This window comes from Capricornis sumatraensis, chromosome 3, assembly GCF_032405125.1.
Source record: "Capricornis sumatraensis isolate serow.1 chromosome 3, serow.2, whole genome shotgun sequence".
Classification (NCBI taxonomy): Eukaryota; Metazoa; Chordata; class Mammalia; order Artiodactyla; family Bovidae; genus Capricornis; species Capricornis sumatraensis.
The window spans coordinates 169,947,943-169,963,551 of record NC_091071.1 but is presented as its reverse complement, the minus strand read 5'-3'; the positions used below and the strand labels follow the sequence as shown (position 1 = coordinate 169,963,551).

The 15,609-nt window shown below is 41.1% G+C and overlaps 1 protein-coding gene across 3 annotated transcripts in view; it reads left to right on the top strand.

The window, feature by feature from the left end:
- Positions 1 to 15,609, top strand: part of FAM76A (family with sequence similarity 76 member A) — a 35,137-nt gene that overhangs the window by 15,482 nt on the left and 4,046 nt on the right. For 2 of the 3 annotated variants that reach the window (XM_068967383.1, XM_068967382.1), the window contains one exon: positions 13,211 to 13,346. In XM_068967383.1, coding sequence (XP_068823484.1) covers positions 13,211 to 13,346 — 136 coding nt within the window. Of the gene's footprint in view, positions 1 to 4,472; positions 4,560 to 13,210; positions 13,347 to 15,609 lie in introns of all 3 variants that reach the window. The other variant, XM_068967381.1, reaches the window with a different exon arrangement.

Genomic DNA, 15,609 nt, shown 5'->3' with positions numbered 1-15,609 from the left:
TCCTTATCTGAGAGACTATCAGAAGGGGAAAAAAGAAGTTCAGTTTTGGAAAGTTGAATTTGAAGTGTCAAGAACTATTTAGCTCTTTTTTGTGGCACCTTTGAGGCTATCAGCTGCTCCAAGGTGAAGCAGAATATCTTTCGCAGCCACTGGCTGCCAGAAACTCACTACAGTGGACAGTGAACGCAGACTTTGTACCGTCTGTGAGAAGTTCGTGGCCGTGGAAGTTGCTGCTGATGCTCCAGGTAAAGAATGGAGGGATTATGTGTTCGAATCAGTGGTGGGAATGACAGGCAAAGGACCACGAAGCAGGGTGTTGACCCATGGCAGTGTTCACCTACTACTGAGTTAAAGAGTATTCCTGTTACAGGCCAAGGAAGACTGGAGAAGGAAAGAGCAAATCTGCATGGGTTGCACTGTGAATGCCAGTCTGAGTGTCCTCAATTTGGTCATTGTCAAAAAGGGAGAGGAGGATATTCCTAGATTTACTGGTGATATTGGGACTCTACCTGGGGCCCAAGAGCTAGAGTCTGCAAACTTTATAATCTCTGAAGTAAAGATCTTGATTACTGCCTCCTGTACAATGTCACAAACCTCTGTCCATAGTTCTTCAGGCACTCTTATCAGATCTAATCCCTTGAATCTATTTGTCACTTCCACTGTATAATCATAAGGGATTTGATTTAGGTCATACCTGAATGGTATAGTGTTTTTCCCTACTTTCTTCAATGTAAGTCTGAAGTTTGCAGTAAGGAGTTCATGATCTGAGCCACACACAGTCAGCTCCTGGTGTTATTTTTGCTGACTGCATAGAGTTTCTCCATCTTCAGCTGCAAAGAATATAATCAATCTGATTTCGGTATTGACCATCTGGTGGCATCTATGTCATCTCTTGTGTTTTTGGAAGAGGGTGTTTGTTATGACCAGTGCATTCACACTAGCAAAGTAATGCTCAGAATTCTCCAAGCAAGGCTTCAACAGTATGTGAACTGAGAATTTCCAGATGTTCAAGCTGGATTTAGAAAAGGCAAAGGAACCAGAGATCAAATTGCCAACGTCTGTTGGATCATCTGTTGAAAAAGCAAGAGAGTTCCAGAAAAACATCTACTGTTTCATTAACTATGCCAAAACATTTGTGTGGATCACAACAAACTGGAAAATTCTTAGGGAGATGGGAATACCAGACCACTTTACCTGCCTCCTGAAAAATCTGTATGCAGATCAAGAAGCAACAGTTAAAACCGTATGGACATGAAACAACAGACTGGTTCCAAATTGGGAAAGGAGTACATCAAGGCTGTATATTGTCACCCTGCTTATTTATCTTATGCAGTGTACATCATGCGAAATGCCAGGCTGGATGAAGCACAAGCTGGAATCTAGACTGCCGGGAGAAATATCAATAACCTCAGATATGCAGATGACACCACCTTTATGGCAGAAAGTGAAGAGGAACTAAAGAGCCTCCTGATGAAAGTGAAAGAGGAGAGTGAAAAAGCTGGCTTAAAACTCAACATTCAAAAACGAAGATCTAGTCCCGTCATTTCATGGCAAATAGATGGGGAAGCAGTGACAGACTTTATTTTCTTGGGCTCCAAAATCATTGCAGATGGTGACTGAAGCCATGAAATTAAAAGATGCTTGTTCCCTGGAAGAAAAGCTATGACCAACCTAGACAGCATATTAAAAAGCAGAGATATTACTTTGCCAACAAAGGTCCGTCTAGTCAAAGCTATGTTTTTTTTAGTAGTCATGTATAGATGTGAGAGTTGGACCATAAAGAAAGCTGAATGCCAAAGAATTGATGCTTTTGAACTGTGGTGTTGGAGAAGACTTTTGAGAGTCCCTTGGACTACAAGGAGATCAAACCAGTTAATCCGAAAAGAAATCAGTCCTGAATATTCATTGGAAGGACTAATGCTGAAGCTGAAACTCCAATACTGTGGCCCCGTGATGCAAAGAACTGACTCACTGGAAAAGACCCTGATGCTCAGCAAGATTGAAGACAGGAGGAGAAGGGGATGACAGAGGATGAGATGGCTGGATGGCATCACCAACTCGATGGACATGAGTTTGAGCAGGCTCCGGGAGTTGGTGATGGACAAGGAAGCCTGCAGTCCATGGGATCACAAAGAGTCAGACACGACTGAGCAACTGAACTGACTGAAGATAATGTCCACCAGTATGTTGTGAGGAAGCCCTGCAGCAGAGATGATGAGAAAACCAGGACCAAAGCACCCAAAATTCAGCGTCTTTTTACTCCACGTGTTCTGCAGCACAAATGTCAGCATATTGCTCTGAAGAAACAGTGTACTAAGAAAATAAGGAAGAGGCTGCAGAATATGCTAAACTTTTGGCCAAGAGAACAAGGGAGGCCAAAGAAAAGTGCAAGGAACAGATTGTCAAGAACAGAAGCTATCCTCTGAGAGCTTCAACCTCTGTGTCTGTGCCCAGTCAAAAATAAGATGTTCTGGAAGTAGCAAGAAACTAAGATCTGATATTAAAAAAGATTATTATTTAGTAGGAGCTTAGGCTATAATTCAGAAGAGGTTTGAACATGAGCCATTGGTAGCATATAAGAGTCGGTGGTAGCAGAGCTAATTTTAAAATGTGGATTTCTGTGACCCTACCCCAGAGTTTAATTCGGTAGGATCTAGGATGGAATCCAGGAATCCGTTTTATAAACCTCTCAGATGATTCTCATGGAGATGATCAGGGGAACATCATTTCCACCCACTATAATAGTTGTTAAAACCATACTCTTGACTGATACAACTTAGGCTGGAAACTGAAAACAGATTATAGAATCACTCAAGGATGGAGTGAGTATTTGAAAACCAAATCTCTAATCAGGGTTAATAAAATATATAAAGAACTCAACAGTATAGTGTTTGCTCAAAAAATTAAAAATAAAACTATCATATGATCCCAGCAATCACTCTTAGTATATATCTGAAGGAACTGAGATCAGCATTTCCATTCATTTATTCACAGTACCTAATATATGGTAGCAACCTGAATGTCCTTGGAGGGATGAATGGTTGAAGAAAATATGGTATATACATTCACTGGAATATCCAGCCATAAAAAAAGAAGGGAATGCTGCTATTTGCTACAACACAGATAAGCCTGGAAGGCATGTGCTAAGTGAAATGAGGCAGAGAGAAAGACACACACCACACTTTTATGTGGAATCTTAAAAACTGATTTCATAGATATAGAGAATAGAATGGTGGTTGCCAGGTGCAACAGGAGAGGGAAGTGGGGAGGTGTAGGTTAGAGGGCACAAACTTCATTAGAAGTAGTTCTGAGTTCTGATGTACAGCTCAGTGACTGTATGCTTGGAAGTTGCTGAGAGTAGATCTTAAGCCTGTTGTTCAGTCGCTAAGTCATATCTGACTCTGCGATCCCATGAACTGCAGCACGCCAGGCCTTCCTGGCTCTCACTGTCTCCCGGAGTTTGCCCAAGTTTATGTCCATTGAGTTGGTGATGCTATCTCAAGCATGCTCACTAAAATAAATAAAATGGAATTCCCTTGGCAGTCCAGTGGTTAGGACACTGCACTTCCACTGCAGGGGAGACAGGTTCAGTCCCTGGTTGGGTAACTAAGATCCCACAAGCCACGTGGCACAGCCAAAAAATAAAATCAGGTATGCAAGGTGATGGGTGTATTAATTATCTTGATCTTGTTAGTAATCATTCTATAATATATATAAAATTGTCACCTCATACATTTTAATTAATGTACAATTATATTTGTCAGTTATAAAGTTGGACGTGATAGGGAGAAGGCATGATCAGTGGTGTCAAATATTGAAAAGAGGCCAATAAGAAAAGGTCTGAAAAATCCTTTGGGCTTGGCAATTTTATATCCATCAAAGTAAAAGGGTTGCAGACGAGTTTTAGAGACTAAAACTGATCTTTAGGGTTGTCATGAGACTCTTAGTTACTAGAAGATTTACAGAAACAGAGGGAAGAAGAATTGGACTTGGTGTTCAGATACATAAAGCTTCACTACTAACTAGCTGTATATCCCTGGGTAGGTAAGTTAGTGTTGATGAGCCTCAGTTTCTGCAAAATAGAAATAATCCCTTGTATCTGCCTTACAGTATTATAAGATGCGTGGGGAACAATGAATGTGAAAGTACTTTTTAAATTGTAAGATGGATTATGCTTCTGATTAAGGTTTTATTGACTTGTTCTCATAGTTATGAATAAAGCAGATAATATTTAATCACAGCTAAAAATTGGGGAAGGACTACAGAAACGAGCTATCCATGCATCTATGGAATTAAGACTTGGGTGAATTTTAATGATCAAAAATAATTAGCTCTTGCATAGAATAGGTACAATATTATGTTGGTCCCATTTGACAGGACTTTCATTTTGTGATGTTTTATTAATCTTTGATTTCTAAAGTGTGTGTATCTCTCTTTCTCTCTCTCTCTTTTTTCTTTTTTGCCATTAAAAGTCAGAAAACCCTTTCTACGTCTTCAATTCAAAATGAAATCCCAAAGAAAAAATCCAAGTTTGAGTCGATCACAACCAATGGAGATAGGTAAGCCAGTTCAAGTGTGTGTGCATGTTCCTGTTTGAAATGCATACACAGTTCCTGAAGCAGGAATACATTTTAGGGTGTGTCATGGAGCTAGTTTATGGTTGTCAGTGAACTCAGCGATACTACACTAGCCACTTACCTGATAAATAAACAATACTCCTATTAGTTTATAAATATAATCTTGTCTAGAACATATAACTGGATTTAATAGCAGTTGAATTTTATGCAGTCCACAAATAACTTCCTCACAAGAATTCAAAGACAGGCTTTTTATTGTGATCTGTGCCTATAGCCTTCTCCAGGCAGGGCAGGAGTTGGTCTGCAGAGGCAAAACAGAGACAGATTGGAAATTTTTCTTTTTTGGCCACAACGCACAGCTTTCGGAATGTTAGTTCCCTGACCAGGGATTGAACCCTGGCTGTGGCAGTGAAAGTGCTCAGTCTTAACCACTGGACCACCAGGGAATTCCTGACAACTTAGAATTAAAGCAGTATTGCTCAGTCTGTGAGGGATAATCCACGCTTCCTTAGCATTAAGGGAGATAACCCATTGCAGATGCTGAATCAGGAGGGAAGGAGATGCATTTGAATACTTCTGTTTAGTTTTAAGCCTTTCTGAATGCATTTTTATTCCTCACTTTCCCCTTTCCTTCTTAGTGATGCTTCCAAGCTATTTTCTCCTCATATCCAGGATGCCTCATCCATGTTGGTGTAGTGGGCTGCTTCTCAACAGAGTCTTGGGGCCTGTTCCTCCAGGCTGGGCATTCTGAAGTGAGACCACCTGGCACACTCATCCCTAAAATCCTTAGAATCATCTCCATTCTGAAAACTCCCATTCTCCATTCTCTTTCCCAGACAGTGGTAGATATGGGAGCAGACCAGCATATAGGCTTACTGGGGCTGAATTTTGTTTATTTAGGGGTATGCATAGCATCTATGAAGTTGGCTTTTTCATTAACTTGATTTGAGACTCTGCAGACTTTTTTTGTATTTCTGGTATCATTGGCCTAAAACTTCTTGAATTGATCCTTCTAGAAATGCTTGATTTAGATATGCTGATTACATAGGGGAAGGAACCATAAAGACCATCTTTCTGGTTAGCTTTACTGTTATTGTTTGTTCTCTGAGCAGCTAGTTTGACCATTCTGAAGAAAATGGATGTGGCGCTGATTGTCTTCTCACATCTGCCAGGATGCATGATCCTGTAAAAACTTTTTCAGGGAATGAACCATTCTGAATGCCCTGCTTTATGAAGGCCTAAGCCAAGACCCACAGCCTTTAGACTCATCATTTCTGCTTTGTGCTGTTGATGATGTGTGCTATGTTTGAATGACCCGAAAAATCTCATTCATAGCCTTTAGTTTAACCAACAGGCCTTAAAGTTTGCCTTCTGTTAGGTCATTTTGTTTTTGAGATACTGCCACTGTTTTTGCCGACTATTGCTATGGCTTCACCAAGCCAAAGACTTTAAACTGTCTGTTCAGTGTTTTATTGCATCTGGTTACCAGCCATGATTGTTTTCCTCAATTAGGATGCTGATCCTTAACTCAGATGCATGATCTTTCATAATGTCCTCTGGGAAAGATCTTTAAAAATAAATTTCTCTTTAAATATGCATGATAATTAAAAAAGCAACCTAATAATTTGAAAATTTGGAAAAAATTTTTCTGCAGCCACGAAAATTATTTTCATACATATGCAAGTTGCATTTGACTGTTCCTGCATTCCGTTCAGTTCAGTCACTCAGTCGTGTCTGACTCTTTGCAACCCCATGAATCGCAGCACGCCAGGCCTCCCTGTCCATCACCAACTCCCAGAGTTTACCCAAACTCATGTACATCAAGTCGGTGATGCCATCCAGCCATCTCATCCTCTGTCGTCCCCTTCTCCTCCTGCCCCCAATCCCTCCCAGCATTAGAGTCTTTTTCAGTGGGTCAACTCTACGTGAGGTGGCCAAAGTTTTGGAGTTTCACCCTCAGCATCAGTCCTTCCAATGAACACCCAGGACTGGTCTCCTTTAGGATGGACTGGTTGGATCTCCTTGCAGTCCAAGGGACTCTCAAGAGTCTTCTCCAACACCACAGTTCAAAAGCATCAATTCTTTGGTGCTCAGCTTTCTTCACAGTCCAACTCTCACATCCATACATGACCACTGGAAAAACCATAGCCTTGATTAGACGAACCTTTGTTGGTAAAGTAATATCTCTGCTTTTTAATATGCTATCCAGGTTGGTCTTAACTTTCCTTCCGAGGAGTAACTGTCTTTTAATTTCATGGCTGCAGTCACCATCTGCAGTGATTTTGGAGCCCCCCAAAATAAAGTCTGACACTGTTTCCACTGTTTCCCCATCTATTTCCCATGAAGTGATGGGACCAAATGCCATGATCTTAGTTTTCTGAATGTTGAGCTTTATGCCAACTTTTTCACTTTTCTCTTTCACTTTCATCAGGAGGCTTTTTGCTCCTGCATTAGCAATCTTAATCTATTTCACTTGTTTACATTTCTTTTAAAAATTTATATACAAGGTAAATTACGTTTTTTCTTCCCTTTTTACTAGGAGCTTCCCTAGTGGCTCAGAGGGTAAAACTTCTTTTCTTACATTTCTTTCACTTGGGGAACATTCTGACAGGACTTGAAAAACATTTTTTTAATTATTTTTTTTTCTCTTTTGGCTGACCAGCGATCAAACCCACACCCCCTGCAATGGAAGCATGGAATCTTAACTGCAGGACCCCTGAGGAGGTCCAAGACGTTTTTTGAACTGTCCTTTATATCTTTTGGTTCTACCAGCTTATTGCTACCAGCCCATCTCCCTCCACCCTCATGCATGCTTGCTCAGTCATGTAACCCCGTGGACCGCAGCCTGCCAAGCTCCTCTGTCCATGGACTTTTCCAGGCAAGAATACTGGAGTAGGTTGCCATTTCCTTCGCCATGAACAGTCCTTTTTATAATGTCATGGAAACCAAAAAATTTTTTTGCTGAATATCTATTTTGAATTCAGTTCTGGAGTAAATATTACCAATTTTGTTTCTTTACTATGTATTGTGACTCCCTCTCAGTTTTTAATCACAATCCACTTTTAAATTTATGCTTCTATTCTTTCATTTTTATCCTCTCCTGTCTTCAAAAAATTGTTCTCTAACAGTTTTCCATTGACCATAGACTATCATATTTTTTTGTTGTTGTTTTTTTTTTTTTGGCCACACACATGACATGTGGGATCTTAGTTCCCTATTCAGGGATCAAACCTGAGAGCCCTGCAGTGGAAGTGCAGAATCGTAACCACCAGACTTCTAGGAAAGTCCTCTTTATTTATTTTTTAAATATTGAGGCATATTTGATTTATTTTTTCTCTTTTTCTTTATTTATTAGCCTTCTGTATCATACAGAGAGAACCCATTACTTTATTTATTTATTTATTTTTAAATTTTTATTTTTACTTTATTTTACTTTACAATACTGTATTGGTTTTGCCATACATTGAACCCATTACTTTATAGAATTAAAAAAAAAATTTTTTTCTCATGGTTTTATACTTAGAAAATGCCTTAGTCTTTTTTAGTATCCTATAAAATTCACAGCTTCCATCTCAATATTTTATAGTTTTTCAAAATTATAACAAAAATCCTTCAATTTGAAGAAAATCCAAGTTCATTGCTAGCTTTCCTTCCCTGAGAAATGCACTTTTTAATCATATTTGTTTATTGTTTGATGGGCAATGAACAGTGAGCGACCTCCAGGCACACCTTGTGGCTTATTGTTTCTAACAGACATTCTTTTGCTTTCCTTATCATTTTATTGTGTTCTTCCTGAAAGATTAGACTTAATTCTTGGTGGCCTTTGAGGACAGATCCAGGACCAATGGATGAGACTGACAGTCAGATTTTGTCTCAACCTGAGAAAAGATGTTTTTGGAAACATTCCAAAAACTATAAAGTTTTTGGAAAAGAAAAACTATAAAGTTTTCAGAAAAGACAGTTCAGTTCAGTCGCTCAGTCGTGTCTGACTCTTTGCGACCCCATGAATCACAGCACGCCAGGCCTCCCTGTCCATCACCATCTCCTGGAGTTCACTCAGACTCACGTCCATCGAGTCCGTGATGCCATCCAGCCATCTCATCCCCTTCTCCTCCTGCCCCCAATCCCTCCCAGCATCAGAGTCTTTTCCAATGAGTCAACTCTTCGCATGAGGTGGCCAAAGTACTGGAGCTTCAGCTTCAGCATCATTCCTTCCAAAGAAATCCCAGGGTTGATCTTCAGAATGGATTGGTTGGATCTCCTTGCAGTCCAAGGGACCCTCAAGAGTCTTCGCCAACACCATAGTTCAAAAGCATCAATTCTTAGACGCTCAGCCTTCTTCACAGTCCCAACTCTCACATCCATACATGACCACTGGAAAAACCATAGCCTTGACTAGACGGACCTTAATCGGCAAAGTAATGTCTCTGCTTTTGAATATACTATCTAGGTTGGTCATAACTTTTCTCCAAGGAGTAAGCGTCTTTTAATTTCATGGCTGCAGTCACCATCTGCAGTGATTTTGGAGCCCCCCAAAATAAAGTCTGACACTGTTTCTACTGTTTCCCCATCTATTTCCCCTGAAGTGATGGGACCGGATGCCATGATCTTCGTTTTCTGAATGTTGAGCTTCGTGGATAAATAGCAAGTTCCCTGTCTTTGGTGGTGTTTAGAGAGAGATTAGATCTGATTTTCTGCCTTAGTAACCTAGCCATCTTTTTTCATTTTGATTCCCAGCAATTCTTATTCATCAGTAGTTACAGAGTTAGACAGTACAGTCCCTAACACAGGAAAGACACAATGAGATTTGTCAACAATCTATTGGTATGGGAAGAATCTTCCCTCAAGAAGGAGGTAGAGTCAAAGCAATCTTGAGAATGAAGAACAAAGCTGAAAGTGTCATGCTTTCTGATTGCAAACTGTACTACAAAGCTGCAGTAGTCAACAGTATGGGGTTAGGGCCTTCCCTGGTGGAGCAGTATTTAAAAATCTGCCTTTCAATGCAGGGGACATGAATTCAGTCCCTGGCTGAGGAATTAAGATTCCCACATGCTGCTGGGCTACTGAGCCCACGCACTGCAACTAGAGAACCCGTGTGCCATAATGAAGAGCCTGCACACCACAGTGAAAGACCCTATGTGCCGCAGCTAGGACCTGACTCAGCCAAAAACAAAACAAGAAGACCAGTGTGGTACTGGCACAGAGACAGACACAGAGACTGACGGAAGGGAATAAACAGCCCAGAAGCAAGAGTGTACAGTGGGGAAAAGACAGCCCCTTCACTGAATGGTGTTGGAAAACTAGACAGCTACGTGCAAAAGACTCAAACTGGACTACTCTCTCACACTGCTGACAAAAATAACTCCAAGTAGGCTAAAGACGTAAATGTAAGACCTGTGAAAGCATTAAATTCCTGGAAGAAAACATCGGCTCTTTGACATTGGTCTTAGCAGTTTTTTTTTGGATATGTATCCTCAGGGTATATGGTCCTGTTTGTTTACTTTTGCTTTTACAAAGGACTATATCAAACTCAAAAGCCTTTGCACAATGAAGGAAACGATCCACAAGATGAAAAGGCAACCCATTGAATGGGAGAAGATATTTGCAAATAATATATCCAATAACGGGTTAATATCCAAAATCTACAAAAAACTCATATATTTTAACATAAAAAAAAAAAAAAAGAAACAGTTCTATTTAAAAATGGGCCAAGGACCTGAATAGACATTTTCCCTGAAGAAAACATACAGATGGCCTATGCTAATGCTAAGTCACTTCAGTCGTGTCCGACTCTGGGCGACCCCATAGACGGCAGCCCACCAGGGTCCCCCATCCCTGGGATTCTCCAGGCAAGAATACTGGAGTGGGTTGCCATTTCCTTCTCCAATGCATGAAAGTGAAAGGTGAAAGTGAAGTGAAGTTGCTCAGTCATGTCCAACTCTTAGCAACCCCATGGACAGCAGCCTACCAGGCTCCTCCAGCCATGGGATTTTCCAGGCAAGAGTACTGGAGTGGGGTGCCATTGCCTTCTCCACCTGGCCTATAGTCACCTGAAAAGATGCTCAGTATCACTAATTATCAGGGAGATGCAAATCAAAATGGCAGTGAGCTACTACCTCACAATCAGAATGGCTATTGGATAAATGTTGGCGAGGATGTGGAGACAGTAGCACCCTTGTGCTCTCTTGGTAGGACTGTAAGTTGGTGAAGCTACTAGTATGGAGGTACCTTAAAAAAATAAAAATAGAATTGCCATATAATCCTGCAATTAAATTTCACTTCTAGTTATTTATCCAAAGAAAACAGAAACACTATTTGAAAAAGATATATACATCCCAGTGTTCACTGTAGCTTTAGTTACAAGAGCCAAGATAATGAAAGCAACCTAAGTGACTGTTGATAGACAAATGACTAAAAAAGCTGTGGCGTGTGTGGGGGTGTGTGTGTGTACACAAACAATGAAATATTAGTCACAAAAAACAAAATCTTGTTATTTGCAACAACCTGGATGAACCTAGAGGATATTATGCTAAGAGAAATAAGTTGGAGAAAGACCAATACTGCGTGATCTCACATATATGTCAGTCTAATATACAAAGCAAAATGAAACACTGGTGCAGAGAACAAACAGGTAGTTACCGGAAGGTTGGGGGTGGGGGGATAGGCAAAACAGGTGAAGGAGATTAAGAGCTATAGATGTCCAGTTATGTAATCAATAAGTCATGGGGATGTAACATACAACATAAAGAATGTAGTCAATAATAATTATATATGGGCGGACGTTTACTAGACTTAGAGTGATTGCGATATATGCAAATGTCAAATTATGTATGAAACTAACATAATATTTTATGTCAATTATATTTCAGTTTAAAAAGCAGGTGGAGCATGTTAGCCCATTACTCCATTTCATTTGTCACTCTGGTTATGGGTTTAAATAGATTCTGTTGGGTTGAGGGAAGACAGCCCCTCGGGAAGTTTGGAAACTGGTGGAGACCGTGATGGATCCTTTTAATATTTTCTCCTGCATGCCTTGTTTTATTATTTTACATGTTGTTTTTGTTACCCAGTAATTCTGCATATTTATTTGTTAGCAAAGCAGTGATCCATTGTTCCTCTGACATCCTTCTCATATGTTTTGTGTAGACTGAGGGCAGAATATTTTTATCAATGGACTGTCTTCCCATTCTAGCCATAGAAACACTTAACTTGGTAACTATGAGGAGGTTTGTCCAGCAGTTCCCCGTTATTTGGAGTTTCTACCTGTGTAGAAAATTGATGGTTATTAGATGTTGTTCAAGGTGTAGGAAAGATCCAACAGCAAGGGGGATCTGGAGTAGTTGCTATATTGATATAGGGTGTTGGGAATCAGTATTGCAGTTTTCTAGGAAAAACCGGTTTGTGTTTTACTTTACAGGTTGCCCTGTGAAAAGTAAAGAGTTTCCTTTGGGTAGGTCTCTAGAGAAGGGTAGGATTGAACTCTCTTGGCAGTGATTTCTTAACTTTAAGACACCTCTGACCAGACTAAGGAGAGCCTTGGATCCCCATCCTAGAAACCACCCTGTTGTATGTATACATAAAATTGGATATACAATCTCAGGGGCTTACAACTTCCCTGAAACTTTCCTGGTTAAGGCGCTCGACTAAAAGGACAGAGTTCACCTGGCACTTTGACAAAATATAGTGCTCAGAGACCATCACAGGGAGGACTCTGTTGAAGACCCAGGTTGTGATATTATTTTGCAGTTTGCCACCTTTTTGTTCCTTTCCTAACTAAATATCACAGAATTCTTGATACTAGAAGTGACAGTGCACAGGCCAATTGTAGTAGGGGAAGTTGGCTTCTTTGCTGTTAATTTCATCTTCTTTTTTTATCACTTTTTAAAAAGATTGTACCTGAGGTGGAAAGCAGTAGCTTCTCCCCAGCTGTACCACAGCATGGGCTTTGGAGCAGAAAACAGAGAGTCAAAATCTCTATGGGGATCTTTAAATAAAAATGCATGAAATTACAATTTATCCAGATTCTAGGGAAATTATCTAATCACAAAAAATTATAACTCTCACCTACAATAACTAGGGATCTTCAATGAACCTGAAACAAAATATCTTTGGCTCTTATGAGGTGGCATTTATTTTAGTCCCGAATGTGAGCAAAGGTGGGCTTTCCAGGTGGTACTAGTGGTAAAGAGCCCACTTGCCAGTGCAGGAGACGTAGGAGACAGGGGTTCGATCCCTGGGTTGGAAGATCCCCTGGAGGAGGGCATGGCCACAAGCTCCGATAGTCTTGCCTGGAGAATCCCCATGGATGGGGAACTTGACAGTCTACAGTCCATAGGGTCGCAGAGTTGGACACGACTGAAGTGGCTTAGCATGCATGCACAGCATGCATGTGAGCAAAGATGCTGCAGGAATGCTGCAGGCTGTGGCTTTGGTTGGTATAGTTATCTGATGGCCACCTTGCTTGTGCAGTTTAGCAAATACTCTCAGGTCAGGCGTGTATTGTGCTTGATGGCTGGGATTCAACTAGTTGCTCCTGCTCTTGAAGTTGCAGTCAAGTGGCCTGTAATGTGACCTCAGGTAGAAAAAAGTTTATGCATCCGACTGATATTTTCCCCCTCCATTTTCCCCCTCAGCTTTTCCCCAGATCTGGCTCTGGACTCACCAGGCACTGACCACTTTGTCATCATTGCCCAACTGAAGGAAGAAGTGGCCACTCTGAAGAAGATGCTGCATCAAAAGGATCAAATGATTTTAGAGAAAGAGAAGAAGGTACTGCTTAGTTAGCGCTTCTCAGGTCAGAGTGAGGCAAGCGGGTAAGATCTGTGGTATAGGGCACGATGCTAGCTGTTTAATGGATATTTGTTGGATACATACCACTGAAGCTCTGAGAGAGATATCCAGTGGCAAGGTTGGGATGTCCTAGGGAGCAGCTTGCTGTCTGCCAGGATCGTGACATGGCATTACTGTTGTCAGTCCCCTTCCGTCAAGTGGTTTAGAGGGTTGATTTTTCTTTGTTTCATTTGGAAGAAGCTTCCACTTCTAAGGGAGGACTGAAGTTCACTAAGCTTACAGAGATGATGTGTAAAACCACAGTGCCCACCTCTTATTTCATAGTGGGGCATATAGCGGAGTCCTACTCTTCTCAGCGTAAGCTGTTCAGGGAGCTTGTAATCAGAGGGTGCTGAGTGAGCATGGAGTTGGGACAAGAGGAAGTAGTTACATAGTTGGAATTTTTAATGCTCTCGGGCTAAGGGAACCTGATGCCTCCATCTCTATTATTGGGATGGCTGTGTCTAGGGGACAGTAGCACTCAAAATATGTAGACCAGGTCTGCCTCGTCCCCAGACAGCATTGTGGTAGGCCTTCCTGTAGTCACTACATCACTTTGTTTCCATTGGTGACAACTCCCTTCCTGAGTGACCTATGCTCTAAGCTCGTTACTATCTTCAGTGAAGTCTTATTCTGGTCTAAGAATCATATTCCCCTCTTTAGGGGAATTTTTTTATGTCCTTTTTCTGATTCATTCTATTATTTCTTACTTTCAGATTCTTAGAGAATGTCTCGTTTTTACCTTATTATTCTAAAAACTAATAATAATAGTTAACTTTTATTGGATGCTTTGGCCTGCTATGCACAAAACTGGGGTTCGGTTCCTATGTCGGGAAGATCCCCTGGAGAAGGGAATGGCAACCTACTTCAGTATTCTTGCCTGGAGAATCCCATGGACAGAAGAGTACAGAGGCTTGTAAAGACTCGGACACGACTGAGTGACTAACACACCTCTATCTGCTTATCCCTATTCTAAGTGCTTTATATGTACTAACTCATTTATCCCCATATCACTTTGAGGTAGGAATTGTTATCATCATTCATAGATAACAGTGCCTTCAATGTTTTTCCCCTTAGGGTTCCTTCCTCTAGCTCTGTTTTCTCCCCGAGGCTGTATGTTGTTTTGCACTGTGCTCGGAATGCTATGATGAGTGCTAACGAAGACATTTATGTTAAAACATTTTTTTACCTTATTTTTGGTTGCACTGGATCTTTGGTGTGGTGCGTGGGCTTTTTGTCATTCTGGTGGTTTCTCGTTGCAGAGTGCATCTGTAGGTGCTGGGCTTCAGTAGTTGTGGCACATGAGCTCAGTAGTTACTGCCCGTGGGCTCAGAAGCTGTGGTGGTAGGGCTTAGTTGCTCCACAACATGTGTAATCTTCTGGATCAGGGATTGAACCGTGTCCCCTGCGTTGGCAGGCAGATTCCCATCTACTGGGCCACCAAGGAAGTCCTGCAGTGTTAAAATCTTTATGTGCATTCTTTGTATCTGATTCCTACCTCATCTTATAGATGAGGAAATGGACCGAAAGGGATTAAACGACCCATCCAAATCACACAGCTGGTGAAAGGCAGAACAAAGGAATGAACCCAAATCTTTCTGACCCTCCAGTTCTTTCTACTGAGCTGCATTTCTACTCTACCAGTAAGGTGGAAGTTCGTGGGAAGAGACCAGTATTCTTTTCAGTTTACTACATGACTGTCAGATGAAAGCAGACCCAAGGATATTTCCTTTATGAACTAGATCAGAATGGCACATTAAAGAAAGGATTTTTGCAAAATAGAGACAAAATCAATACTCGTCTCTAGTGCTTTGCAGTCACAAGATCTTAATTCCCTTACCTACAGCAGTGAAAGCACCGAGTTCTAACCACTGGATCTCCAGGGAATTCCCGCAAAGTTAGGGTTTTAAAAGGAGCAAAAACAAATAGTAGATTGTTTCCCATAACTTTCAGGATCAAGATCACATTCCTTGGCTAGAACACAGGCTCTTCCGCATCATGCCTTCCTATCCGTGGCCTCATCTCCCGACACACTCATCAGCCATCTGAATAAGTTCTCCATTACCCTGCACTCTGCTTGTGCCCATGCTGTTCCCTTCGCTTGGATGCCCTTTTCCGTGCCTCATGTGCTAGTTGCTACTTGTATCTCAAAACTTTGCTCACACCTCATTTCTCTGATTTAATACCTCTTGTCTGTGCTCCT